The sequence below is a fragment of the Octodon degus genome, unplaced genomic scaffold (assembly GCF_000260255.1).
Source record: "Octodon degus isolate 3935 unplaced genomic scaffold, OctDeg1.0 scaffold00029, whole genome shotgun sequence".
In the NCBI taxonomy this organism is placed as follows: domain Eukaryota; kingdom Metazoa; phylum Chordata; class Mammalia; order Rodentia; family Octodontidae; genus Octodon; species Octodon degus.
The window spans coordinates 5,026,905-5,050,499 of record NW_004524605.1 but is presented as its reverse complement, the minus strand read 5'-3'; the positions used below and the strand labels follow the sequence as shown (position 1 = coordinate 5,050,499).

The following is a 23,595-nucleotide window of genomic DNA, read 5'->3' as shown; positions in this document are numbered from 1 at the left end:
TTGTCCTGAGTCTCTTTACCTTGAAAGGAAGCAGCTGAACTAGCTGGTCCCCCAGAGCCCTGCTCCAAGGCCCAAGGATGCTCTCCCCAGCATCCACAGCCCTAGACCAGGGTGGGGGCAGACAGAGTGTGCGCTACCCTGCGACCCAGGCTGTCCCAGAGTGGGGCAGAACTGGGACGAGCTGCCTGGAAGAAGGCATAGACAGGCCAGGGTCGAGTGTGGACAAGGGAGTACCACCCAGCAGGTCTTCAGGCCCGGGGAGCACACCATCCATAAATGCTTTAGGAACCAAAGCCTTCACTTTCTGGGCGCCATCTGATCCGTTCTGCTCTGACTGATCCACACCAACCACCCAAGGGGTATTTTCCATTTCAGAACAGGAAAGACCAAACAAATGTCAAAGGCAAGGCCATGAGTATTTGTAAATTTGTGCTGGTGGCCATGCTAGATAGGGCAGCAGTGCACAGCTGTGTGTGTTTGGGGCAGCGTGGGCACTGCAGAGCGAGCGGGGCGGGGGGGGGGGGCTCCTGGAGTCTCAGCCTGACGACCCCATTCTCCGCGCACGCCCTACCGCCATCAAGCAGGGCGTCTCCAGCTGGCTGCTCACCCACCCCGCTTCTGCTGGGAATTGCGTTTTGTGCCTATACCCATTACGCCCAAACTGCCTGCATCTCTCGTGTGCTCTGTGTCACGTATGACCTGCCTGGGGGCCGGCTGTTACAGGGCCCAACCATGCTGCGTTTGCCTCCATCCCAGGCCTCAGTGTGGGAAACGTGTTCTACATCTTCTCCGACAACGGCATTGTCATCATCCACCCTGCGGACTGCGAGATCCAGAGGCACCTCAAACCCACGGAGAAGATTTTCATGAGCTACGTGAGTCTTTAGGGCTGGGACAGCCTCTGCACCACAGAAAAATTCTAGAAGTTATCCCCACCTATGCCCCTCAGACCCTAAATTCCACTAGCTGCATGGGGTGCAACTCCCAGTTGTTCTGGGGCTGAGGGAAGAACACGGGAGGCTGTGTATCGTGCCCCTACTTTTCCAGCCCGCAGCCTCTGCTGTGCACGAGCCCTGGTTTCCCCAAGTGGAGAGCCTTAGGATGGAGAGAGTATTGTGAACAGACAGCTGTCAGGCGGGCGTCCCTCAGTGGCCCCAGGAGACCCCAAGCGTGAGCTCACACGAATGAGGCACAGGCCGGGTAGGAAGCAACAGTGGAGTGGACAGAGGCAGAAAAAGGCTTGCCAATGGTGACTCCAAAAAAATCCCTCCTCAGGCCTTCCCGCCTAGGCCCCTGTCTATTTTCCACCTGGTCTCATGGGATACTCTGGTTTCTGAAACTAGGACCTACCACTTGGTGGAACAAGTCAGACTCTGCTGAAGTAGACAAAGGAATGCATGAGATCAAGTGTCAGATGGGAACTGCGGCAGAATTAGGGGCGTGAGGAGTGGCGAGCGTTGCTGAACTGGCTGAGGGCAGTGAAGGCCTCGCAGAAAGGTGACCTCAAAGCCAAGAACTGAAACAAACAAGAAAATACACCTAGTAGATAAGTGGAGAAGAGCTTTCGTGGCAAAGAGAACAGCCACTGCTAGGCCCGTAAGGGAGAGGACAGCAGGGACCAAAATGGAGGTGGCCCTGTGGGTCTCAAGAAACATGGGGGGTTCATTATGAGGTGGGGAGAAGTTGAGGAGTCACGTGATCTGGCTGACATTCTCCTCTGACCACTGGGGTCATGGCGAGGAGACCAGGGTGGGGAAGGCTGGGCTGGCACCAAGTGCCGAGTCTGGGGGCTGTGGGTGATGGTGCGGCAGGTGCCAGGGTGATGGGCAGATGTGAGAAGCGGTGTCACTAGGAACATCTGCAAGGTAAGGCTGAAAGGATCTGAGACATCGCAGCTGGGAAATGAAGGCGGGGAAAGACTCAAGGGTTAGCTCCAAGTTCTAGTCTCGAGAAGTAAAACATGAGAGCTCTCGGTTTTTGAGTACGATGAGCAGAACAAGGAGGCAGATGTGAGAGCTGGGTTTGGATATTCAAACTTGAGGTCCACATTAAGCCACAAGGTGGATGGGTCAGTTTATGTGGAAGCGTGGGCTAGATTTCAAGCCTGGGCTTGAGTGGGATCAACAGAGGAGGGGGTAGTTTAGGAAAGAAATCTAGAAGGGAAGCCTCAGGAATCCAACATAAAGAAGTCTGCAGAGCCGAGAAGGCTGAGCCACTGTGGGTGCATGGAGGGAAGGAAAGCAGGCGGCGGCCAGGCCAGCACCCTCAGGTGACAGCTCAGGGCTTAGGTCACACCCTAGGAGTCAGCACCTTGTGGCCAGGACTAAAGCCTAGAAGTGAGGATGTGGAGGAGGAGCCTGGACCACTCTCACAGAAGTCTGAACAGTGATGGGGACAAGAGAAGGGAGCCACACACGAATACTGAGCGTGCTGGTTGGGAGGGACATGGGGGGAAGAAATCGGTGACATGGAAAGGTTTGTGAGCAACAGTCTGTGAATCCCAAGGAAACAGGAAGGGGACCGAGGAGGGCCGGGGGAGAGGAAGGAAGAATTCCCATGGCATCTTTCTCTTTACAGAAAGAAATTTGTCCCAGAGAAGGAGATGCCACCCAGCGGTGCCAGTGGGCATCCGCAGTCAACGTCAGGAACCGGTACATCTATGTGGCCCAGCCGGTGCTGAGCAGAATCCTTGTGGTGGATGTTCAAGCCCAGAAAGTCCTCCAGGTACATAGCAGAAAGGGGGGAGGAGGAGGACTCCAAAGGTGTGGCCCAGCTGCCAGGGCGGAGCCGTGCGCTCTCCTCGCGGGTATTTATCAGTGTGCTAGGCGCCCTAACAACACCCACTCACACGACGGCCCCCAGAAAGTAGACTCGCATCGGGAAGCCAGCACCTAAATCCAAAATTCAGGGAACTACAAGTATGAGGGCTATGAAGAACCAGAGGGCCTGTGACAGAGACCGTGGGGTCCTCTCCGGAGGTGAACGCAGCACTAGACATGAATGCCAGCAGGACAGCCGAGAGCGCATGGTGCTGAGCACAGGCGAGCTCACAGCAGAGGCTCGGGAGAAAGCAAGGAGTGGGCCTAGCGCCAGGCAAGGGAGGGTGGTGAGAAGTAACTGGACTCTCGATGGATTTTCTAATGTGGGAGTGTAAGGTATGAGAGTTTTGCCGAGGTGCTCGCTTGCTTCTCAACTTGAACAAAAGCTGATAGTGCCCTTTGCGGGGTGTAGCAGGCTGTATAACGGACCCCAAGCGCCTGCCCCCTCATCCCTGCAATCTGTGAACGTCCAGTGAGAGCGCAGAGACTTCGTAGATGTGACAGAGGGTTTTGACACCAGGAAATGAACCTGTATTATCTGGGTGGGTCCTAAGCAGTCACCAGTGGCCTAATCAGAGGGGTCACAAAGAAGCTTGTCCCTGCACTAAAGGATTCAGTGTGAGCCTGAAGCAAGATGCTGTTCTGCTGGCCTCGGCGGCTGGAGGGAGGGCGCATCCAACACGGGACACAGCCAGAGACGCTGGGAAGGGCAAGCAGCTTCTCCCTTGGAGCCACCGGCAGAAGCATGGTGCCGCTGACACTGCTTTTGAACCAGTGAAATTGATTTTGACTTTCTGGTTCCCAGAAGTGTAAGAGGATAGATCTCAGTTGTTGTGAGCTCCCAAATGCTTGGTATTTGTCACTGCAGCCACCTGGAATGAACACACTATGGTGAGAGACTTTGGGCAGGCAGGGGCAGCGCAGAGGTCAGTGTGGGGAGAAATTTGTTCGAAATGTTATTAGATACATAAATAGAGACGTCAAGAAGTGGAAGGGCCAATGGTTCTGAAGTCTAAAGGGAGGTCTAGGCCAGAGGTGTCAGCTGGGTGACATCGGGTGGAATAGAGCAGTGGTAAAGGCAGGAGGCCTGGGTTAACTCCACATTTCATGGCCAGGAGGAGGGAGGACGCCAACGATGGCACCCAGGGAGGGGCGGGCTGAAAGGCAGCAAGAACGTTGGGAGCACGAGCTAGCCGGTAGTGGTGTCAGACGCTGCTGCAGAGCGTGTGCAGGACACAAGGACCAGAGCCGGCCGTTGGGCTTGGTACCACAGAGCACCTTGGCAGGGACAGAAAGGACGATCATGGTGAGCATAGGCGTGCTGGCGGCGATCTGGGTTAGAAGACTGGGGAAGGAAGCGGGTGGAGGGGGGGCGGTTTTGTTGCACAGGGAAATGACGTCAATGACAAAGGCAGTCGCTGAAAGCCAGTGTGGAGTAGGCGACAGCACCACACGTGCACTCCTGGAAGTGTGCAGCCCTGCCCATCTCCCTCCCCCACCTGAAGCGGGCCAGAGGCCCAGAGCTCCGGGGCCCAGGAGGGGCCAGCCCTTCTGGAAAGAGCACGCTTCCCCGGACGGCGGGAAGCCCGAGTCTTCCATGCACAGTGATGGAGCAGGTGGTACTTCCGTGAACTGTCATCTCATCGCTTTTATTTTCTCAGTGAAATAAGGAAAACTGCCACCAAGGTGGAAGGTTTGAGGAGAGAGGCAAGAGTTAAACATGGGATTGAGTGGACAGGCGTGGGGATTGGGCTGCTGGGGCAGCGAGGCCCCTGAGGACTGGGTACAAACAGAATCAGAGCATCCCCGAGCCCCCCGCCTCTTGCCACCAGCATGCCGCTGCCCTACTGGGCTCACTGCACACAGAGATTGGGTGTCAGCCAGTTGTGGTTCCTCTGGACAAATGCAGCAGGAGGTTTTCTGCCTCTTGCAGTCCACTCTCCCCACCGGAGAACACGCTCTGAATAGTTGCAGGCCTTTGGGGTTGATCGAAGCTTGGTTTCTACCTGAGCCTCTGATCGAGGTGGGTAAGGGGCCCAGCGTGCTGCAGGAGGATGTGTGCTCTGATGGTGGGTGTGGTATTCCGCGCACGTCGCTTATGTCACTCTGGTCGTTGTACTGTTCAGGCCTCTTAGGCGTAGTGATTGTTTTGTCCTCTTAGTCCATCAGCCACTGAGAGCTGGGTTAGAATTTTGCAACATCTTGCGACAATTACCTTATTTCTCAAAGCTCTGCCCATTTTCGCTCTAAAGCTACACTATCTTTTTGGAGGAAAAGACTCTTATTCTAAGGAAAAGGTCTCTTTATCTCTGCTAACACCACTTACTTGAAACTCTGTTTTTGCCTAGTACTAGCGAGGCGACATCGTATTTATTCTGATTAGTGTTCTTGTGTCATAAGTTTTCCATCACTTTTCTACGCCCTTACAGTTAAGATACTCCTTCATGAAGCAATATTTGGTAGGGTTGGGGCTTTCTCTAAAGAATCTCAGTCTTGTCCTTGAAGTGATTCACCCATTTATACTTCATGTACTTAATTATATAGTTGAGTTATATCTACTCTCCTCTCTTAGAAACTTCATTTAGTACATGGTCTTGTATGCAGCTCGGACCTGTAGTGATCCTCCTGTCTCAGCCTCCCCAGCGCTGGGATCAATCACAGGCATGTGCTGGACCTACATGTCTGTACAGTTTTTTTTCTTTCTTTTGGATTTACCAAACATTTTAATTCTATTTTTCCTGCCTGTTAGCTTGTTAAAGATTCACTCCTTTGAGCAGGGCTTGCAGCTCAATGGCACAAGCACCTGCCTGGTAAGTGCAAGGTCTGAAGTTTGATTCCCAGCACCAAAAAAAAAAAGGCTTAATCTTTTGTTGTTATTAACATCAGCGAGTTATAACATGCATCCTGGCGTCAGTACCAACACACACGGATTGTCATTTCCTTTCCCCAGTAATGCTGAACACGTTAGCCCTCCTGTGTCTTTTGCATTATGATAACCTAATTTTCATTTTATATATTACTTAGCACCACAAGACATTATTTGAACAAGCAATCATTAGTATTTACCCATATACCTATTTTCTGGTGCTCTGTTTCCTAAAGTACATAGGATTATTTTTTGATCATTTTAATATTTCATTAAAAGTGAAAATGAACATTTTAGTTTCATTTTTTTCACTTTTTAATACAAGGCCTAGTTGTAGGGGTAGAGAGAAGGCCTGCTGGCTAGAGTCTCAGATTTTGCCTCTTTGAAAATATCTATTTTTTCTTCATTTCTGAAGGTTGTTTTCACCAAGTAAAGACGAAGCCTTTATTTCGTCTTTATATTTGGCAGTTATTTTCTTTCAGCATTGGAAGATGTCATCCTGTGTCTCTCATTGTTTTTGATGACAGGCCAGTTCTCAGTCTTTATTTAGCTTTCTTTGTCCTGGGGGATTGAACTCAGGACCTTGCGCTTGCCAGGCCGGTGCCTATGCTGCTGAGCCATCTCCCCGAGCCCTGTGGATGTTTTCTTGAAGGTAACGCACCTCCATCTCCTCTCAGCTTTGCAGCTTTTTCCTTTGGTCCTCCTTGGCAGTTTCTGAAGTACCTGGGCCTGGTGTTCTCCGTGTTTATTCTGACTTGAGGGTTGCAGAGCTTCTGAGTGTGCGGGTTGCGGATTTTCATCCCACTGGGGACATCGCTGCACATCTCCACGTGTCGCCACCTCCCTCCTCCTCTTTTTCTCCTCCTGGAACTCTGTTCTCTAAAAACTGATTAGACCTTTCTCCTGTGCCTCACTCTGATGGGTCCTGCCAGCCTGTTTTCCGCTGTGTCTTGCGTGGATTTAATAACACCTATTTACAGAGAGCTTCAAGCATTTCATTTTTCACTTTTTAAATTTCAACATAATTTTTTTAAATTCTCTATTTGTCTATAAATTCCTAATTACCTTTTTGTGGATCACCTGTTGGTCTTTTAATGTTGTTTTATTTTATATCATCTGCCTCTTACAGCTTAGTGATTTTTTTTAAATCCACACATTTTACCTATAAAAATTGTAGAGAATTAAATGACTGTCATCCAACAGAAAGTGCTTACCCTTTCTTCTGCTGAGAAGAGAGTAGAAACTGAGTCAGTTTGAAGCTTCTAGAAGGCCCGGGCTGCCTCTTCAGCCCTAACTTTGAGGCTTTTAACCGCGAGCCTACTAGCTTTACCAGCACCTCTTCCCCATCAGACCTTTGCTCAGAATATTAAAACTATGGAAAATTCTGCGCTGAACTTAAGAAATTGCTGGTTCAGCCGTTCACTCTCTCCTCTATACTACTTCAGAGCAGGAATATAAACTCTGATAGAGGAAGATTAAGCAGAAAAGAAAAGCAGTAGCCTCTGTCCAGATTTTCAGGAAAGTTTGCTTGCAGAGAGCAGAAAAATGGAGTAGCTGGAAGAGGAGGGGGCATCAGAAGGGCTTTTTTTGGCGCAGGGTCTCACTACACATCTCAGACTGTGATCCTCCTGTGTCAGCCTCCCCAGTGCTGGGATTACAGGTGTGCGCCACCACGCCGTTTCAAGGCTGGCACAAGCACACCCCACGTTTGGGGGCCGGCACAGCATGTGGTACCAGGGTTCAAACTCGGGACCTTGCGCTTGCCAGGAAGGCGCTTAGATTGCCAAGCTGTCTACCCAGCCCTATGAAGGGCTTTCTTCATGACTGTTTTTAAGAGAACAAGACTCAGACATCGTGACACATGCCTGTAATCCTAGCACTCCAGAGGCTGATGCTGAGCTATATAATGCATTCAAAGCAAGCCTGAACTATATATCAAAACCATGTATTGGAAAGAAGGAAGGGAAGGACAGATGGACGGAGGGACAGAGGGATGGAGGGACAGAAGGAAGGAGGGAAGGAGGGAGGGAGGGAAGGAGGGAGGGAGGGAAGGAAGGAGGGAGGGAAGAAAGGAGGGACGAAAGGAGGGAGAGAGAGAAGGAAAAAAGGGAGGGATGGAGGGTGGGTGGGCAAGCACCAAAGTCACTGTTCAGCTGATAACATTATGATGGTTGAAGCAACTCAGGGAAGCAGACGACCATGTTGGGTGCCAAATCCTTTGAAAGATGAAGGGAAGTAGCCTAGAAACTAGTTGGAAGAGAATAAGGTGGGCTCCCTAAAGGATATAGAGGATCAGAGTATGTAGTGTCTAGACAAATAAAAAATTTCTCCTCGACACTTAGGGGACAGGAGCTTTTAATTTGAGTAGGAAAGCAAAGTTGCTGTTCAAATCAGTTGGTGCGGGGAGACTCAACATGTTTCGGCAGTGAGCACCGCTGCGTCATGAGAAGCTCAGGTCTGTGCATCCAACCCTGAGGTCATCAACGGATGACTCGCCTTGTGGTCACTAGAGTGTAAAGGGTTATTGGAGCCAATACCAGAAGGGTCTAAGAGGGAAAAATCAGATCATAGATTCTAACACTGGGAAGTCAGGCAGAAGTGGAGAAGCCAGGGGGGCGGGAAGTCGAAGGAAGAAAACGTGTCCAAAACGGAAGAGCATCCCCTGGAAGTCTTGTGGAATTGTCCAGAGAAAGTTCACAGTGTGATGTCTGGACTTGGCATGGAGGTCTGGAGCACTTGACGGAGGAGACAAGATGGAAACTTGGTGGAAATGAGTTCAGGAGAGGTAAAACGGGGCTCCATAGATCAGTCCTTAGAGACGCTCTGACCAGATGCAAAGATGGCCAACTGCTTGTTCAGCCAACCAGAAGGGCTTCAGTATAGTTTGTTGAGATGGAAATTTCAGAAATAATGGTGACAAGCCATAAGTTCTGGTGGCTGGGGCAGGGTATAGGGAAAGAGCACTGAAACCAAGAAGGAACTAAGAAGGCAGGCTTTGGACAACCCAACCATGGGGATGGATCTGAAGGCGCCAAACTTGGTGACCAAGTGAGGAACAGAAATGATGACAGCCCATGTCAGGTCAGCATGATAGTTAACAAAGATAGTAACTAGGATCTTGGCCATGAACACAACAAAAAGACGTGGGCCCAGATCTCTTGGACGTGAGAGTCACAGAGGAAATTCTTGAATTTATACAGCTATATTGTAAGAATTTTTTTAAGAAAAAATATAGCTTTCATGGTGTTACAGGGCCACTGAAGAAGCCATGGATTCCTCAAACCACAGAATTTCAGATTCTGCAGTGAGAAAGAGGCTGCCTGGTGCTAGTCTGAAGCCCAAAGGCTTTACTGAAGGATGGGCCTCGAGAGAAGATCCCTAGAGTCAAACATAGACAAGGGAGAAGGAAAACAAACAAACTCAGAATCTGCCTCAGATGAGCCAGGAAAGGACGAGCTTGTGAATTCGGGACACACAGAGGGCAAGGGGACCCTACAATTCGAGGAGGAAGGAAAACGGGAGCCCGAGCTGGTTTCTGAGGGGTAAACTTAACATCTCTGTGCTCAGGCTTTCGCCAAATTGGTCTGGGTTCCCTCAAATAAAATATAAAAGAAAGGAAGGCCCTAAAAGAGAGGATATTAGAGAGACAGAAGACAGCATTAACCATTACAGGCCTCGGAGGACAGCACAGGCCAGAGGGGAGGCTTCCGCCCTGGGGCTGCATGCAGCAGCACTCAGAGGCCAGCTTTCTACTTGCCAGGAGCAATGGCCGTGGGCACCACACCCAGAATGGCTATTACGTCAGCTTCCACCACAAGCATGACCAACTTGTCGCTATTTTTTTTTCAAGTCCATAGGTGTGGACCCCCTGCCAGCTAAGCTGTCCTATGACAAGTCGCACGACCAAGTGTGGGTTCTGAGCTGGGGAGACATGCACAAGGCCCAGCCACGCCTGCAGGTACGTGGGGCCACATTCACCCTCCCCATGGGCCCTTCCTGTAAGATCAGGGTCTCTTGCCTCCCTGGGAAACCATCCCCATTTACCCAAAATCTGTCCATAAAGGCTCAAGGAGAAAGTAGGAAATGCCTCAGGGAACTGCCCCTGCCGGGCAGTTAACAGTACCACCAGTCAGGCCTACTTTTAAACACCGTAATACTGCTGAGGACAGATTCCAGTCCATGACAACTGAGTCCTACCCTCCCTGCCTCTCTTGAACCAGTAAGTCCAAGAACCAAGCAGGATGAGACACTGGGGTCCAGGCAGGAAGAAGGGGGCACAGTTTTCTTTACCTTGGCCTGGGCAGGTGGGAGTCCCAGATGTCAGTCCTCGTCTATTTTCAGTTGCCATCCCAAAATACCCAAGGCTGAGTAATTTACAGAGGAAAAATGTTTATTTTGGTTCCTGGCTGCATCCAAGATCTGGCGGCTCCATCTGGTCAGCTTCTGACTAGGGTCTTCGCTGCACCTTATCCTCAGGAGAGATGTGGGTTTGGGAAGCACACAGAAAAATCCCATGTGCAAGAGAGCAAGCAGGAGGGCCAGGTCCCCTTTACGAAAGCATGCGCTTGTGATAGCCACCCATGCTCACTGGAGCACATTAATCCCTCAGGGAGGTTAGAATCCTTATTACCCAGTTACCTCATAAAGGTCTCCCCGCCCCTCACTTCCATTGCGTTGGGGACCATGCCTCAACATTTCATGGGACGAACTCTATTCACATGATGGTACTGGCCAGGAAAAGAGCAGCAGCAGTTGTAACGATTACCTCCATAAACAGCAGTACATCGCCGGAGCTCACAGTGCGCCAGCAAGTCTAAGCAGTCTGCCTGTGACCAGCTGGGTGGTGGGGCTGTGCCGCCTATGCCTTCAGGCCGCCGCCCTTTACTTACCATCCCCAGACGAGATCTGGGGCGGCCTCCCTGAGTCAGCCAGGGCAGGCCAGCACCACCCTGCGCTGTGCGTGCCCGGCCCAGCCCCCTCGCCAGGGATTCACGAGAGGCGTCAGCCCTGCATAAAGTGATCTGCATGGCTGTTTGCTTCACTTTCTCCAGAGCTTTCGAGATGTCCAGGAGAGGGATTCATCCATTGTACACACTGGGTGGCGTGGGTCAGCAGGGCTTAATTCTCTCTCAGAAACCCAGTTGAGAACTTCCAAGGTGGAGAAAAGGCAGGACGGCAGAGGTCACGCAGGGCAGTGCGTGTCCAGAGGAACGGAGCTCCCAAGGGACCCCTCACAATGCTGGGGCACTTACAGGAAGTCCAAGGAGAAGGCCCGGTAAAGCCAGCCACGCTCTCATTGTTTTGTTGTTCTTTAACTAAAAGCAAAGAAAAATGTTAAAACTGCAGAAGGCGAGTTAGAAAATGCATGATCCCTACCGATCTCTGCCCCCACCCCAGAAGAGCCTAAAAGAACAAAAATATCTCTCTGCAAACACAGAGAAACAGCTAAAAAGACTAAAATGGTGGCCAGGGAGATAGCTCAGTAGAATAAATGCCCGCCTAGCAAGGGTAGGGTCCTGAGTTCAGTCCTTGGCACCGGCGTGTACACATTGCTTGGCGTGACCTTTGCCGTGGCTCTTAGGCCTTCTGACGAGTTGTAACTGGGACTCGGGAGTGGACGGCGCGTCCTTGGGGGACGGGAAGCACTATCTTCCTGGTTTCGCAGGAGGTAGGCGAAGATTGAACTTTAAAAAAAGAAAAAAAGGGTTAAAAAGACTAAAATGGGACATAAGAACCACTGAAGTTAAGAGAGAAAAGGTCACAGTGAAATGGAATCCAATATTAAATTGGGAATCAAAGTTCTAAATTGAAGAAACTTACTAAGCACGTAGACTGACAAGATCTACACACACTCCTCTACGTTGCTGTGTCCTTTGTAGCAAAACCCTAGGACTCGGAGGATAAAGGGGAAACGTAAGGGAAGGTGTTTCAGGGCGGAGAGAACACGCGACCTGCGAAAGCCGGAACAGTCAGGTCGGCGTGCGCTCAGTAGACGACCGTGGAATCCCGTGCGCACTCCAGGAGGGGGAAAGGCCTGACGCCCGCGAACGCCATCCCTGCTAAGGCATCACGTACACGTCCCAGCAAGAGAAAGCTAGAGGGGCACGCGAGGACTCGGAGGCCGCGCTGCTTGCCGAGCGCACCCGAGGAAGGACACGGACGAGCATCTGGTCGCAGCCGTCATGATGGCAAGAAAAGGGGACAAGCATTCCTGGACTGAGAGAGGAAGCTTTAACAGAGGGAAGACGGGAAGCGTGTGCCAAATACGAAGAGACCAGAAAGAAATCCTAGCATTAGGTGTGAAAAAAGACGACGTTATTTTAATAAAAATAAAACTAAAGAGTGGACATTAGAAGGAAAGAGTAAGAGTACTCAAAACTGTCTTTATTGAATAAGAGAAGACAGACCGTTAAGGAGCGTATACCTTGTCACTCTAAATGTGACAACTAACTGATCAGAGCAGGCTTTCCAGAAGAGAACTTGTTACAAGGAACACAAGGTAATGATAAAAACTTGACAGTAGAGGGGGCGGGGAGATGGCTCAGTAGAAATAAGCGCTTCTCTGGCAAGCGTAAGGGCCTGAGTTCAATCCCCGGTTCTAGAAAAATAAAAAATAAACAAAACTCGACGGTAGAGGGGTAAGACTAGTGACGCAGATGTATTATGAGAGGCATGAATGTCAGACAAGGTGGACTTCGAGATTAAAGTCTGCAGCAAGCAAGAGGGATTATATGATATGATCAGCTGACAGACCAAGAAACACAGCTAAGTACATAAGAGTGATTACTCGTGAGAACAACGTAAGTTAAAACGGGCTTAGACTGCGCCTTCCAAGGAGACAAAACAATGACTCGTACTATGCCAGCAAGGAGCTGAGCTTAATTATATACAGAGGACTTGTCTGTTGAATAGAATTTTTTCACCCACCCACATACAAAAAAGTGCCTTTAGTCATAAAGAAAACCTTAAAATATTTATAGAATTAGATGCTGTTGGCTGTATTATGTGACAATTAGAAATAGTTAAAAGACAACCCATTAAGAAAACACTCCCCAGGCGGGCTAGAGAGCTCAGCAAACTAAAGCACCTGTTCAGGCAGAGTGCGGTGGCCAGGTTTGGTCCCCGGAGTGCAGTGCCGGCCACGCCCCCCAAGCGCGCTGACATGGTGCTTGAGACTGGGCGTGGTGGTGCGCACCTATAATCCCAGTGCTTGGGAGGCTAAAAACAGGACAATCACTAGGAGTCAGATCTATGTAGTGAGACCCTGTAGACTTTGTCTTAAATACATTAAGCAAGAAAAACAGAAAACACTCAATACCTGTTATGTCAAAAGCAATTTAAAAAGAGACTCTTTCACATCAAAACAAAAGGAACACTGAAAATCTATATACAAGGAGTATTTGCAAAGGAACCCTGCAAAGCAAGTATTTATGTTAAGAAATTAGAAAAAGAACAAGGTGTTAAGAAATATCAACAGACTTTAATAGAAAACAAAATAATCTCTCATGACCCTAATAAAGAATAAAAACAGACAAAATGAGGAATGAGATAGGGAGTATTACTGCTGATAAAGAAGAAAAATAGTTTAAAATAAATACAATCTCACAACTCTGGAGTGGAAGTTTTTCTTTTAAATCTTACTTATTTGGTACAGGGTCTTGCTACTTAGCTCAGACTCATAGTGATCCTCCTGTCTCCGCCTCCCCAGTGCTGGGATTATAGACATCTGCCACCATGCCCAGTTTCCGTGGTGACACAGTGCACCCAGGCTTCTGGGGCCAGCACAGCATGCAGTACCGGGAATCAAACCCAGATCCTTGTACTTGCCTGGTAGGCAATTAGACAAGCGGACTGTCATTCCCCAGCCCTGGAATGGACATTTTTTAAACCTAGAAGAATTGCATGCTTACAAAATGCAAAAACAAAAAACTGACCTGAGAAAAGGTAAATCTGAATTAGAACAACTACCATCAAAGATATTTTCAAGATTAAATGTGTCACATTAAAAATGTAGAGCTGAGAGCCACACAGAGGTGACAGTGGCAGTGAGAGCCAGAGGACCTTTTCCAAAGGCAGAAGAGGAAAGAGCGAGACTGGGCGCGCGTGCGTGATGTAAGCGCTGCAGCTGGGTCTGAAGATGGGAAGGTGGGCGCTTCCTGCACGTGGCAGTGTTTCACCTCCCGTCGCTTGTGGAGTTCGACCTCGGGGTGGAGATAATTCAGGAATGAATAGAAGATCGAATTCTTGAGTTGGAAAAGCTGGAGCGCACTGGACTATTCAGTCACGCACAGATTAAGGCTATAATTAAGAAAGCTTCTGATCTAGAATACAAAATATTCTAGCAAAGAGCCAAGAGCACTTTTTAAGGAGGACTTTATCAGTTATGTTCAATATGAAATTAATCTTTTGGAGCTGATCCAGAGAAAAAGAAAATTCATGAAGCACTCACTTCAGAAAGATGACATCGAGCTTTCGATTGTGCCGCAAGTACAAGGTGTCTTCCGACGTGCTTCAGCAAAGTGGAAAGATGTTCAGCTTTGGCTGTCCTATGTAGCTTTTTGTAAGAAACGGGCTATTAAAGCTCAACTTAGCAACGTACGCCATGTTGGCCATTCATTCCAACAAGCCAGCCTTGTGGATTATGGTGGCCAAGTGGGAAATGGAAGATCGCTTGTCTTCAGAAGGCGCAGCGCATTTATTTCTTTGGGCTCTTCGCTTTCATCCAGAGTGCCCAAAACTCTATCAAGAATGCTTTAGGATGGAGCTGATGCATGCTGAGAAACTCGGGAAAAGACAAGCAAGAATCTGAAAATGCTGACATGGCTCTGGGGGATTTTGATCGTCCTGAAGAAATCCTTAAGGGTGAGTTGGAGCAGATTGTCTACAAAAATTCTACAAGCAAGATTAAAGGTGCGGAATTTCATGTGTCACCACTTTCGGCGGTGCAGCTTTTTGACTTTGCCAGAGATCTACAAAAAAAATTTCATGATGACCTTCAGGCTCTGCCCACAGATGGCCCTCTCACTTGGGATTATGTGGTATGGTAAGAATTAGAGACTGAGTCCCAGACAGAGGAGCAGCCTTCAACAAAACAGTCCAAAGCTGCAGAGGTGTTTGGAAAGGAGAGGTGCTGTGCCGGGTATGAGGAGGCAGTGAAGACACTGCCTACAGACGCCATGTGGAAGTGTTGTATCAACTTCTGCTTGGAACCATTTTCTAAGAAGACAAGTAGGGAGTCCCTCAGAAGGAAGAGACTGGAAAGAACCACGATTAGCTTCAGGAAGGCACAGGAGTTGAGCCTTCTCTCGGAGTTCCACTCCAAGCAGTCGATTGAGTTGCTGCTGCAACATGACTTCTTTACAGAAGCCCTGGAGGCAGCAGAAACTGGGACTGAATTGTTCAAGGACTCCGTGCTGATGTGGCTAAGAAACTACAGGTGTTGACTGAGTCCGAGAGCCTGGACGCACGGAGGAGCTCTGAAGAAGGCTTCGTGCACCTGAAGCCCGGGTGTGTCTGCCCTTGCGGATGTCTTGGGCGGAGTGGAGTGAAGGTGCTGAAAGCCAAGAAGACACTGAAGCTGTCTGTAAGAAAGCTATTTTAGCTGTCATAGTAACTCTGAAAGAGAAAAACCCGGACTGGGTGTATCGAAGCGGAGAGTACAAGAAGGCCAGGGCTGTGTTTAACAGCTTACAGGAAATTCGTCCATTTTCAGGAAAATGATCCAGTTTGAAAAGGAGCAAGAATCCTGTAAGATGCTGAATTTAAGAGAATATTATGAGCAGGCATTGAGAGAGTTTGGATCTGTGGATTCTGATCTCTGGATGGATTACATCAAAGAGGAGTTGAACCAGCCCCATGGCAGACCTGAGAACTGGGGACAGATCTGCTGGCAAGCCACGAAAATGCTGCAGGCAGAGTCAGCAGAGTTGGTCATGGCTAAGCGCGCGACGCACAGGCTGGCCACCAGTGAAGAGCCGAACGCACAGTCGTAAAGTGGTGCTGCGAGTGCTCAGGGCAGACTGTATGTGAGCCAGTCCACGAGCTGTTTGGCACTGGCACACACGGTGGCTGGCTAATTTTTCTTTCTTTTTCTTTTTTTTTTTTTTTTTTTGGTACTGGTAATCAAACTCAGCACCTCATGCTTGCTAGGCAGGTGCTGTGCTGCTGAGCTATATCCCCAGCACTGATCGTTTTTTTGAGACATGCTTTACTTTTTTGTTTTTGTTTTTGTTTTTGCTTTTTTTGAGTCGGGGTCTTGCGGTGTAGTTCAGACTGGCCTTGAGCTCGGTGTAGCCCATGCTGGTTTCAAATTTGCAGCTAGACCCCTGCCTCTGCTTCTCAAGTGCTGGGTTCATAGGCATATGCTGCCACACCCGGCAAGACATGCTTTACTTTTGTATTCGTATGTTAATGGTTAGTTCCAGAAAAAAGAATTTCTTATTAAATAGCTTTTTGAAACCAGACCTACCTTAGTTATTTTGTAGAAATTACGGAAATCAAACAACCGAGTTTTATTTATTGTCCCTATTCAAGCATGCATATTTCGATGTAGAGCTAGGAGCTACTTAAAATACAGAAGTAAAAAAAAAAAAAAAAAAAAAATGTAGAGCTGAGTTTTACTAAGTCTTTAAAACAGATAATTTTAAGTTTGTTGGAACTATCCCAGGCCATGGGAGAGAAGATATATAGCACCCTAGCCAGCATAATGGTAATAATAAATGCTAATTAAAAATAGTATTGGGGCCGGGGAGATGGCTCGGTGGAATAAGTGCTTCCCTGGCAAGCGCAAAGGCCTGAGTTCAATCCCTGGTTCTGAAAAAAATAGTATTTAAAGAACTATAAACTAATCTCACCTACAAATATGGAAGCAGAATGCTATACACACATGGGAAATAGTCCAAGTGCACACCCCAGAACCCCAGCAGGGAGTAAGGACACAATGGTGGGTTATTCAGTCGGTGAACATTATTCACAAAACCCACAAATTTAAAAAGGGGAAAAAAAGATATTTTCAACAAATGTGGAAAAGACATTTAATTAGACATTCTTACCTTGAAGACATAGGGGCAGGTAGAGTGCTCATGAACAAAAACCAAACTGCATGAGAAACACTTCAAAGAAATGACAACTGGGATCTCATCTTTTTAAAAAGTTTCTGCACATCAAAAGAAATCACCAACACAGTAAAAAGAAAACTCACAAATTGAGAAGAAAATTTAACTGATTGTCCCTCAGACAAAGGACTTCTATATAGAACATATAATGAATTTTAAAAATTAGGTCCCTATAATTCAAAGGTCCAATCAAAAAATGGGAAAGATGAATATACTCTTCTCAGATGAAGAAATACAAATGGCAAATAAATATATGAAAAAATGTTCAACATCATTCATTGGTCACTTGAGAGATGCAAATTAAAACAATGCTGAGAGGCCATCTCACCCCAGGAAGAGTGGCTGTTATCAAGAAATCAACGAGGGCTGGTGAGATGGCTCAGTGGTCTAGGGCACCTACTTAGAACAAACTAAGCTAAACAAAGCACAAGGACCGCGGTTCAATCCCCCAGCACCACATGCCAGCCAGCCCCGCCCCCTGGTGGGCTGAGCTGGCCACACACACAAAATAAATAAATAGATAAATAAATAAAGAAATCAACGAATATCAAATGCTGGAAGGGCTGTGGGGGAAAAGGAGTGCTTCTCCACTGTTGGTGGCAGTGCAGACACTGCCACTGTGGAAATCAGTGTGGGGAATCCTCAAAAGCTAGGATTGGAACCCGGCTGGGAGATGGCTCAGTAGAATAAGTGCTTGCCTGGCAAGTGCAAGGGCCTGAGTTCAACCCCCAGTTCCGCTTAAAAAAAAAAAGATTGGAGGGCCCATTCAACCCAGATATTCCCCTCCTGGGTATTTTTCCAGAAGAACTGAAAGCATACCATCACAGCAGGATACGTGCCCCTATGTGTCCAGCAGCACAATTTGCCATCGCTGTATCTTGGAAACAACCCAAATGCCCATCAACTGAGGAATGAATCAAAAAAGACATGGTATTAGATTAGGCATGGTAGCGTGCACCTGTAATCCCAGAGCTTGGGAGGCTAAAAACAGGAGATTTACTCTGACGGTTCACAGGAATGCATACAAGTAAGGCTGGTTCCCCTGATGCCCTCCCGCAGCCAGTTTGAGATGTGCATACTCCCAAGCCTCTCAGCTTCTGCCCAGCGCGCTCCTGGTACTGTCTCCCCACCCCCAGCCCAGCTGCTGGTAGCCTCCTAATCTGTCCCCCTGGACACCTTCTTGCCCCGCCTTTCCTGGTGTCACTTCTGAGCCAGCTGCATCTGCCCATCTAAAGGAGATGCCAGGCCTTCCTGTGCCCACCCGTACACCCAGCAGCATCGCTCCACACTCAAGCATGGATGTTTCCTGAGCCAAGCCCACGGAGCTGGGAACCTGGAGCCTAACAGTTATCTTTGGAACACTTGTCCCAGAAGGGATGCTTGCCAGGATACCAGACCAGGCCAGGAAGGAAGGCGGGACTCCGAGAAACCAGGCTGACATGCCCACGTTGGCTCAACGGCCCACAGTACTGAGCTTTGATGAAGTAGCATCTGAAGAGAGGGTGTCAGGGCAGTGAAGCGTGAGCGACACCGACTGATGACAGCCCTGTAATTTTCCACCTCTATTGTAAGCCAAAAGGACGCCTGGTATCAGCCATGATTGTGCGCCGCCTCAGAATCCTCTGGCGTTTCCCCCCAGACGCTATAAGATCCGTTTCCTAATACACATCTGTGCTTAATACCTAGTTCTATCAGTCTTTCTCCCAAGGAATTGCCACCCAGGTATCATCTGGCCATTAAAAAAAAAGAAGAAGAAAGAAAGAAAATCACAGGAAAATGCTGCAGGGCAACTTTAGAACTGCTCCTGGACTAAAAAATCTCGGCAGGCCTCCATGGACTCCCAGATAGCAGGTAGCCTAGGAAAAAAAGACTCCAGCTTGTCTGGGGAGGAAGGCCAGGTGCTGCTTGTTGTGTTGTGAAAGTAAAAGCCGGAAGGCAGCCCCACTCTGCAGAGGCACCAGTGCAGAGGGTCAGCGTGCCCCAGACTTCCGCCCCGCAGGCCCAGCCACAGGCTCCAGAAATCTTAAACTCCTCTGCATACACAGTTACCAAACATCCCCCCCCCCAACTCAAGAAAAACACCTCAGCGAGATAGCTCAGCCAACTAAGCACCTGCTGATCACAAGCAGTGCCGACCACTCCCAGGTGCACCGAGCAGCTCCCCCCTCTCCCCCCCATCAGGCATGGTGGCAAACACCTATAATCCCAGCACTGGGGAGGCTGAAAACAGGAGGATCACTAGAAGTCCGAGCTACGTAATAAGTACCAAATACAAACCAAAAGAAAAAAACACCTCAGCTTCCTGTGCAGGGTCCAGGAACTGCCCTTCTAGCCCACAGGAACCACCCTGGTCTTTAGAAAGCCCCTCAAGGGCAGGTCCGTGCAGGCGGTGGCCTAGGACTGAGGAGCACCTGCAAAGGGCAGGAGCTAGCTGCCCACAGAGCCCCCAGACCACTCTGGTCCTTCTGCCTCGCAGGCTGCTAGCTGTGTGCTAAGCGGCCAGCAGGCTCTGACATGCAGGCAGAGCGGGGGACAGCTCCAGCCATCCCACTCAGGTCCCAGCACAGGAAGCTTTACCTCTAGGGAAGCAGCAGTCCACTCAGTGGGATATAGCCTAAGGCCCAGTTCTTTAGTTTTCAATGCAGGTCCCCTTCTTGGAGCCACAGCCTCCCAGGTTCTGATCAGCAGACACCAAGCCAGCGGCAGGAGCAGACTCTGGAGTCTCAGGCTTGCAACGGGTCTGGCCTTCTCTTCTCCAAAGAAGGCAGGGATTCCCAGCAAGCTGAGTCAGGTGCCTGGCATGGAAAGCAAATGCATTCCCAGTAAACAATTCCACCACTTAACATTTTAATTATGAAACACACTTGCCCTCTCTCCCTAGGGTGGCCTTGAAATCGAGAAGATGGAATTCCCTGGGTGGGAGGAGGCTGTCTCTGAATTTTCAGAGTGATGTTTCCATTCTGGGGATCTCAGAAGACCAACACCATCCCTAGTCTGCCACCATGGGGCTGACCTGGCAGGAGAGAGTGCCTGGGGCCACCTCCCGTCTACCACCCCATCCCTTCCTGCCTCTGGCATTCCTAGGTAGCTCCAGCATGGTTCCTGTCCCTGCCTGAGACCGGTGTGGCCACCGTCTCTCTGAGGCCCCCTGCAGGTTCCCCCCTGCAGTGTGCAGGTGTCTCCAGGTGTCCCCCACCTGGCAAGTCTCACAAGGACTGCTCTCTCTTGTAGGTGATTACAGAAGCCAGCGCTGGCCAGGGCCAGCACCTCATCCAAACGCCTTTCTCAGGAGTGGACGATTTCTTCATTCCACCCACCAACCTCATCATCAACCACATCAGGTAAACCCAGGCCACCACATGCCAGCCCAGCCCTGCATGTGGCAGACTTACTCAGTGGGGCAGGCTTCTGCCTCCCTCTCCCCACTCCTCTATGGGCTTTGGACTCCCCAGAAAAGGGCAGAAAAATGACTCCATCTCTGTTAAAGCAGACCCAGATTCTAGTCCTCGCCTCTCCGCACCTCTGTGACAGTTGGGGGTGCCTGCTCCCTGGCACCTTTAGGGTCCTGGTGATGTCAGGAAGTCTCCTGCTCAAGGTGAAGGCCACAGAGGAAAGAAGGAACCAGCAGTGGTTAGCAGAGCATCCTCTGTTCACTAGACACGTAAACCTAAAAGTGGTCCACGCTCATTTTACAAGTAGGGACACTGAGGCCCAAAAAAGTGAAGCCACTGGCCAAAGTCACCCAGGCATAAACTGTCAGAGCGAAACTAAAGGTAAACCCAGGTTTTCCTTCACTCTCCCATTGCACCCTGTCCCAGTTAACCACCATCCATGCTTCCTCCAGGACATCTGAGCAGGGGCCCACGAAGGGACGAGAGGCCTCCTGACGGCCATGGTTTGCCTCATCCAAAACAGCACACTAACAACAGCGTGGCCAGAGTGCAGCCTCACCCCTCCCTGGCCCTTCTTCCTTCCAGACCCCAAATCTCACGGTAGAACATTTCACAGATGCTCCTGGAGGAAGCCATTTGCCCCCTCTGAGATTCAGCTTTTCGAGAGATTTAGAAATCATAGAAGAGATTTCTCCTGTGCCTTTAGGTATGCCCAGCACCACCAAGCCTTTGAGAGCAAGGAACTCAGGCACAGGCTCTCAGGGTCCTAGGGGAGTCTGTTGTAGTCAGACCTTTCCATACTTGCAAACCTCCCAGAGGGAGTTTCAGAAAGCTCAGGTGTAGGGCTGCCCCCGATAGCTCAGGGGATTACGGCTCCTGCTTAGGCAGAAGCAGGGCTGGGAAATCCCTGCATACTGTGCAGGGGGGCCGAGGGTGGTGGTGTACAGCTGAGACCATTGAAACTGGGGTAGTGGCGCTTGCCTATAATCCCGCGCTTGGGAAGCTGAAAGACAGAATCACTAAGAGTCTGATGTAGTGAAACCCTGTAGACCCTGTACTAAATACATAAATAATATAAAATAAAAAATAGAAAGCCCAGGTGTGAGCAGCCACCACCCACGCCAGCTGCTCTCCGGAGTCCTTCTGGGATCGAATAGTGCTCCAGCCCTAGGAAGGAGCCGCTCACTGCGGGTCACTGAGCTCTCGGGCAAGCAGCGCTGGGCCGGCTGGCTCCCGAGGTAGGCACCTTCCTCAGCCCCATGCTCGAGTCTTTCCTCCCTGCACTAGCAGTGCGCCATGGAGGAGACAGTACTCACCCAGGGTGAAGGGCATCGACAGGACGTCCAGCTCCCCAGCTGGGTCTCTATCCTCCCACCCGGACCTGCTCGCTCATCTAGGGAACAGCTGGGCTAGAGGATCCCCCTCTGTCCTCAAAGCGGGCAGTAGGGGCCAGCATCTTACGTCCACCACCCCCAGCTTATGCAGGCCGGAGGGAAGCAGAGTTGAAGGCACCCCCAAGGGAGAAGCCATTGGAGGCCTTTTACTCTTCTTTAAAAACCACTCTTAGTCGGCCACAGCCATCTGCGCTACTTGGGCGGTGGAGGCAGGAAGATCCCAAGTTTGAACCCAACCCCAGTAACTTAGCAAGACTATCTCTACACAAAATAAATAATAGGCTGGAGCTACAGCTCATGGTGAGGGCCCTGGGTTCAGTTCCTTGTACCACAAAAATGGATGATACCTGCATTTCCCTGAAAAGACCACCCAGCTGTAAAATAATCAGCCTTGAAAACTAGAGCGCACACATGCCAGCGCCAGTGAACCTATGTTGGCCTCCCTCACAGAGGGGCCACCGAGCCAAGAACAGTAAGGGTAGGGCAGGCAGGGGATAGATCTTATTTGGGGGGCTAAGGGCTGTGGCAGAGCACAGCATGCACAGGCCCTGGGCTCACCCCGACAGTCAGTAGAAGCACCCTAAAGACAAGTGCCCTCTTAAGAGCACGAGTCCAGGCCCATCTGTCACTGACCCTTGTCATCCTGACAGAGACCGTCTCTGCAGAGCAGACCATGAGCCCAGAGAAAGGTTGTGATCAGGAGAGGTAGGAGTGTGGTCTCGTAGGACCAGTGCCGCGCCCCCACCCTGGCAGGGCCCTCTGCTCTCTGACCTCAGTTCTTCTGCTTCCAGGTTTGGCTTCATCTTCAACAAGTCTGAGCCTGCGGTGCACAAAGTGGACTTGGAGACACTGATGCCGCTCAAGACCATTGGCCTGCGGCGCCACGGCTGTGTGCCCAGGGCCATGGCACACACACACCTGGGCGGCTACTTCCTTGTCCAGTGCCAGCAGGACGGCCCTGCCCCCGGGCCCCCACAGCTGCTCATAGATGGTGTGACAGACTCTGTGCTGGGTCCCAATGGCGATGTGACAGGGACCCCCCACGTGTCCCCTGATGGGCGCTTCATTGTCAGTGCTGCCCCCCACAGCACCCGGCTGTTTGTGCAGAAGATCACAGTGCGGGGTGAAATCCACACCCTCTATGACCTGAAAATAAGCCCAGGCATCTCAGACTTGGCCTTCCAGCGCTCCTTCATTGAGGGCAATCAGTACAATGTCTACGCCACTCTGGAGACTACGCTGGACCTCCTCTTCCTGGAGCTGTCCACAGGGAAGATGGACACACTGAAGAACTCCAAGGAGCCACCCACGGGGCCAGTCTGGCCCTGGGGGGGTCCCCGCAGAGTCCTACGGGACAGCGGGCTATTTGGACAATACCTGCTCACACCGGTGCAGGAGTCTCTGCTCCTGATCAACGGGAGGCGACAGGCGCTGCGCTGTGAGGTGTCAGGCGTGAAGCAGGTGGCTGTGGTGGTGTGGGTGGGCGAGGTATGAGGGGCTCCCGGCCTGGCAGCACTGCCCAGTCCCAACACCACAGCCCAAGCCGGCACACTGTACATTTTCACAGACAAAAGCAAAAACCCGTATCCGCTTTGTGGTTCAACACTGGTCTCCTTGCAAGTTTCCTCATTTAAGGTCTGCGCTGCTCTAGAGACTGGGGGCTTTTCCTTAGGAAGTGTGAGTTTCGCCTTGAGCTGCAATGTAAACACCGCTGCTGGGTAGGGAATCGCTGCTGTGCCGGCTGCACGCCGCGTCACCTGAGACGCCTCGGACCCAAGAGATCCTGACACTCCTGTCGGTTGCCTTCATGCGTCACTGTCCTGTCCCGCAGACCCTGCAGCAGCGGCCGGAAGCAGTGCGGGGCGGGAGTGGGACCCTCCCTGCCCCTGCCCTCGCGTGCTCCGGACCTGCTTCCCCTACGGCTGCTGCTTGCTTTCCTTTCCATCTGACTTGTCGTCCAACGTGACTACACCTCCGGGGAGGCGGGGAAATCACTTGCTTTATTTTGGG

At 50.4% G+C, this 23,595-nt stretch overlaps 1 protein-coding gene and 1 pseudogene across 1 annotated transcript in view; both read left to right on the top strand.

Moving 5' to 3' along the window:
• Fstl4 (follistatin like 4) overlaps positions 1 to 23,188 on the top strand; it is a 393,808-nt gene extending 370,620 nt beyond the window's left edge. Inside the window, exons 11-15 of the mRNA XM_023713103.1 lie at positions 757 to 875; positions 2,578 to 2,724; positions 9,536 to 9,643; positions 20,031 to 20,140; positions 22,377 to 23,188. Coding sequence (XP_023568871.1) covers positions 757 to 875; positions 2,578 to 2,724; positions 9,536 to 9,643; positions 20,031 to 20,140; positions 22,377 to 23,079 — 1,187 coding nt within the window. The 3' untranslated portion in view covers positions 23,080 to 23,188. The remainder of the gene's footprint in view (positions 1 to 756; positions 876 to 2,577; positions 2,725 to 9,535; positions 9,644 to 20,030; positions 20,141 to 22,376) is intronic.
• LOC105741932 lies at positions 13,599 to 15,677 on the top strand (annotated as a pseudogene).
• Positions 23,189 to 23,595: the final 407 nt, after the last annotated feature.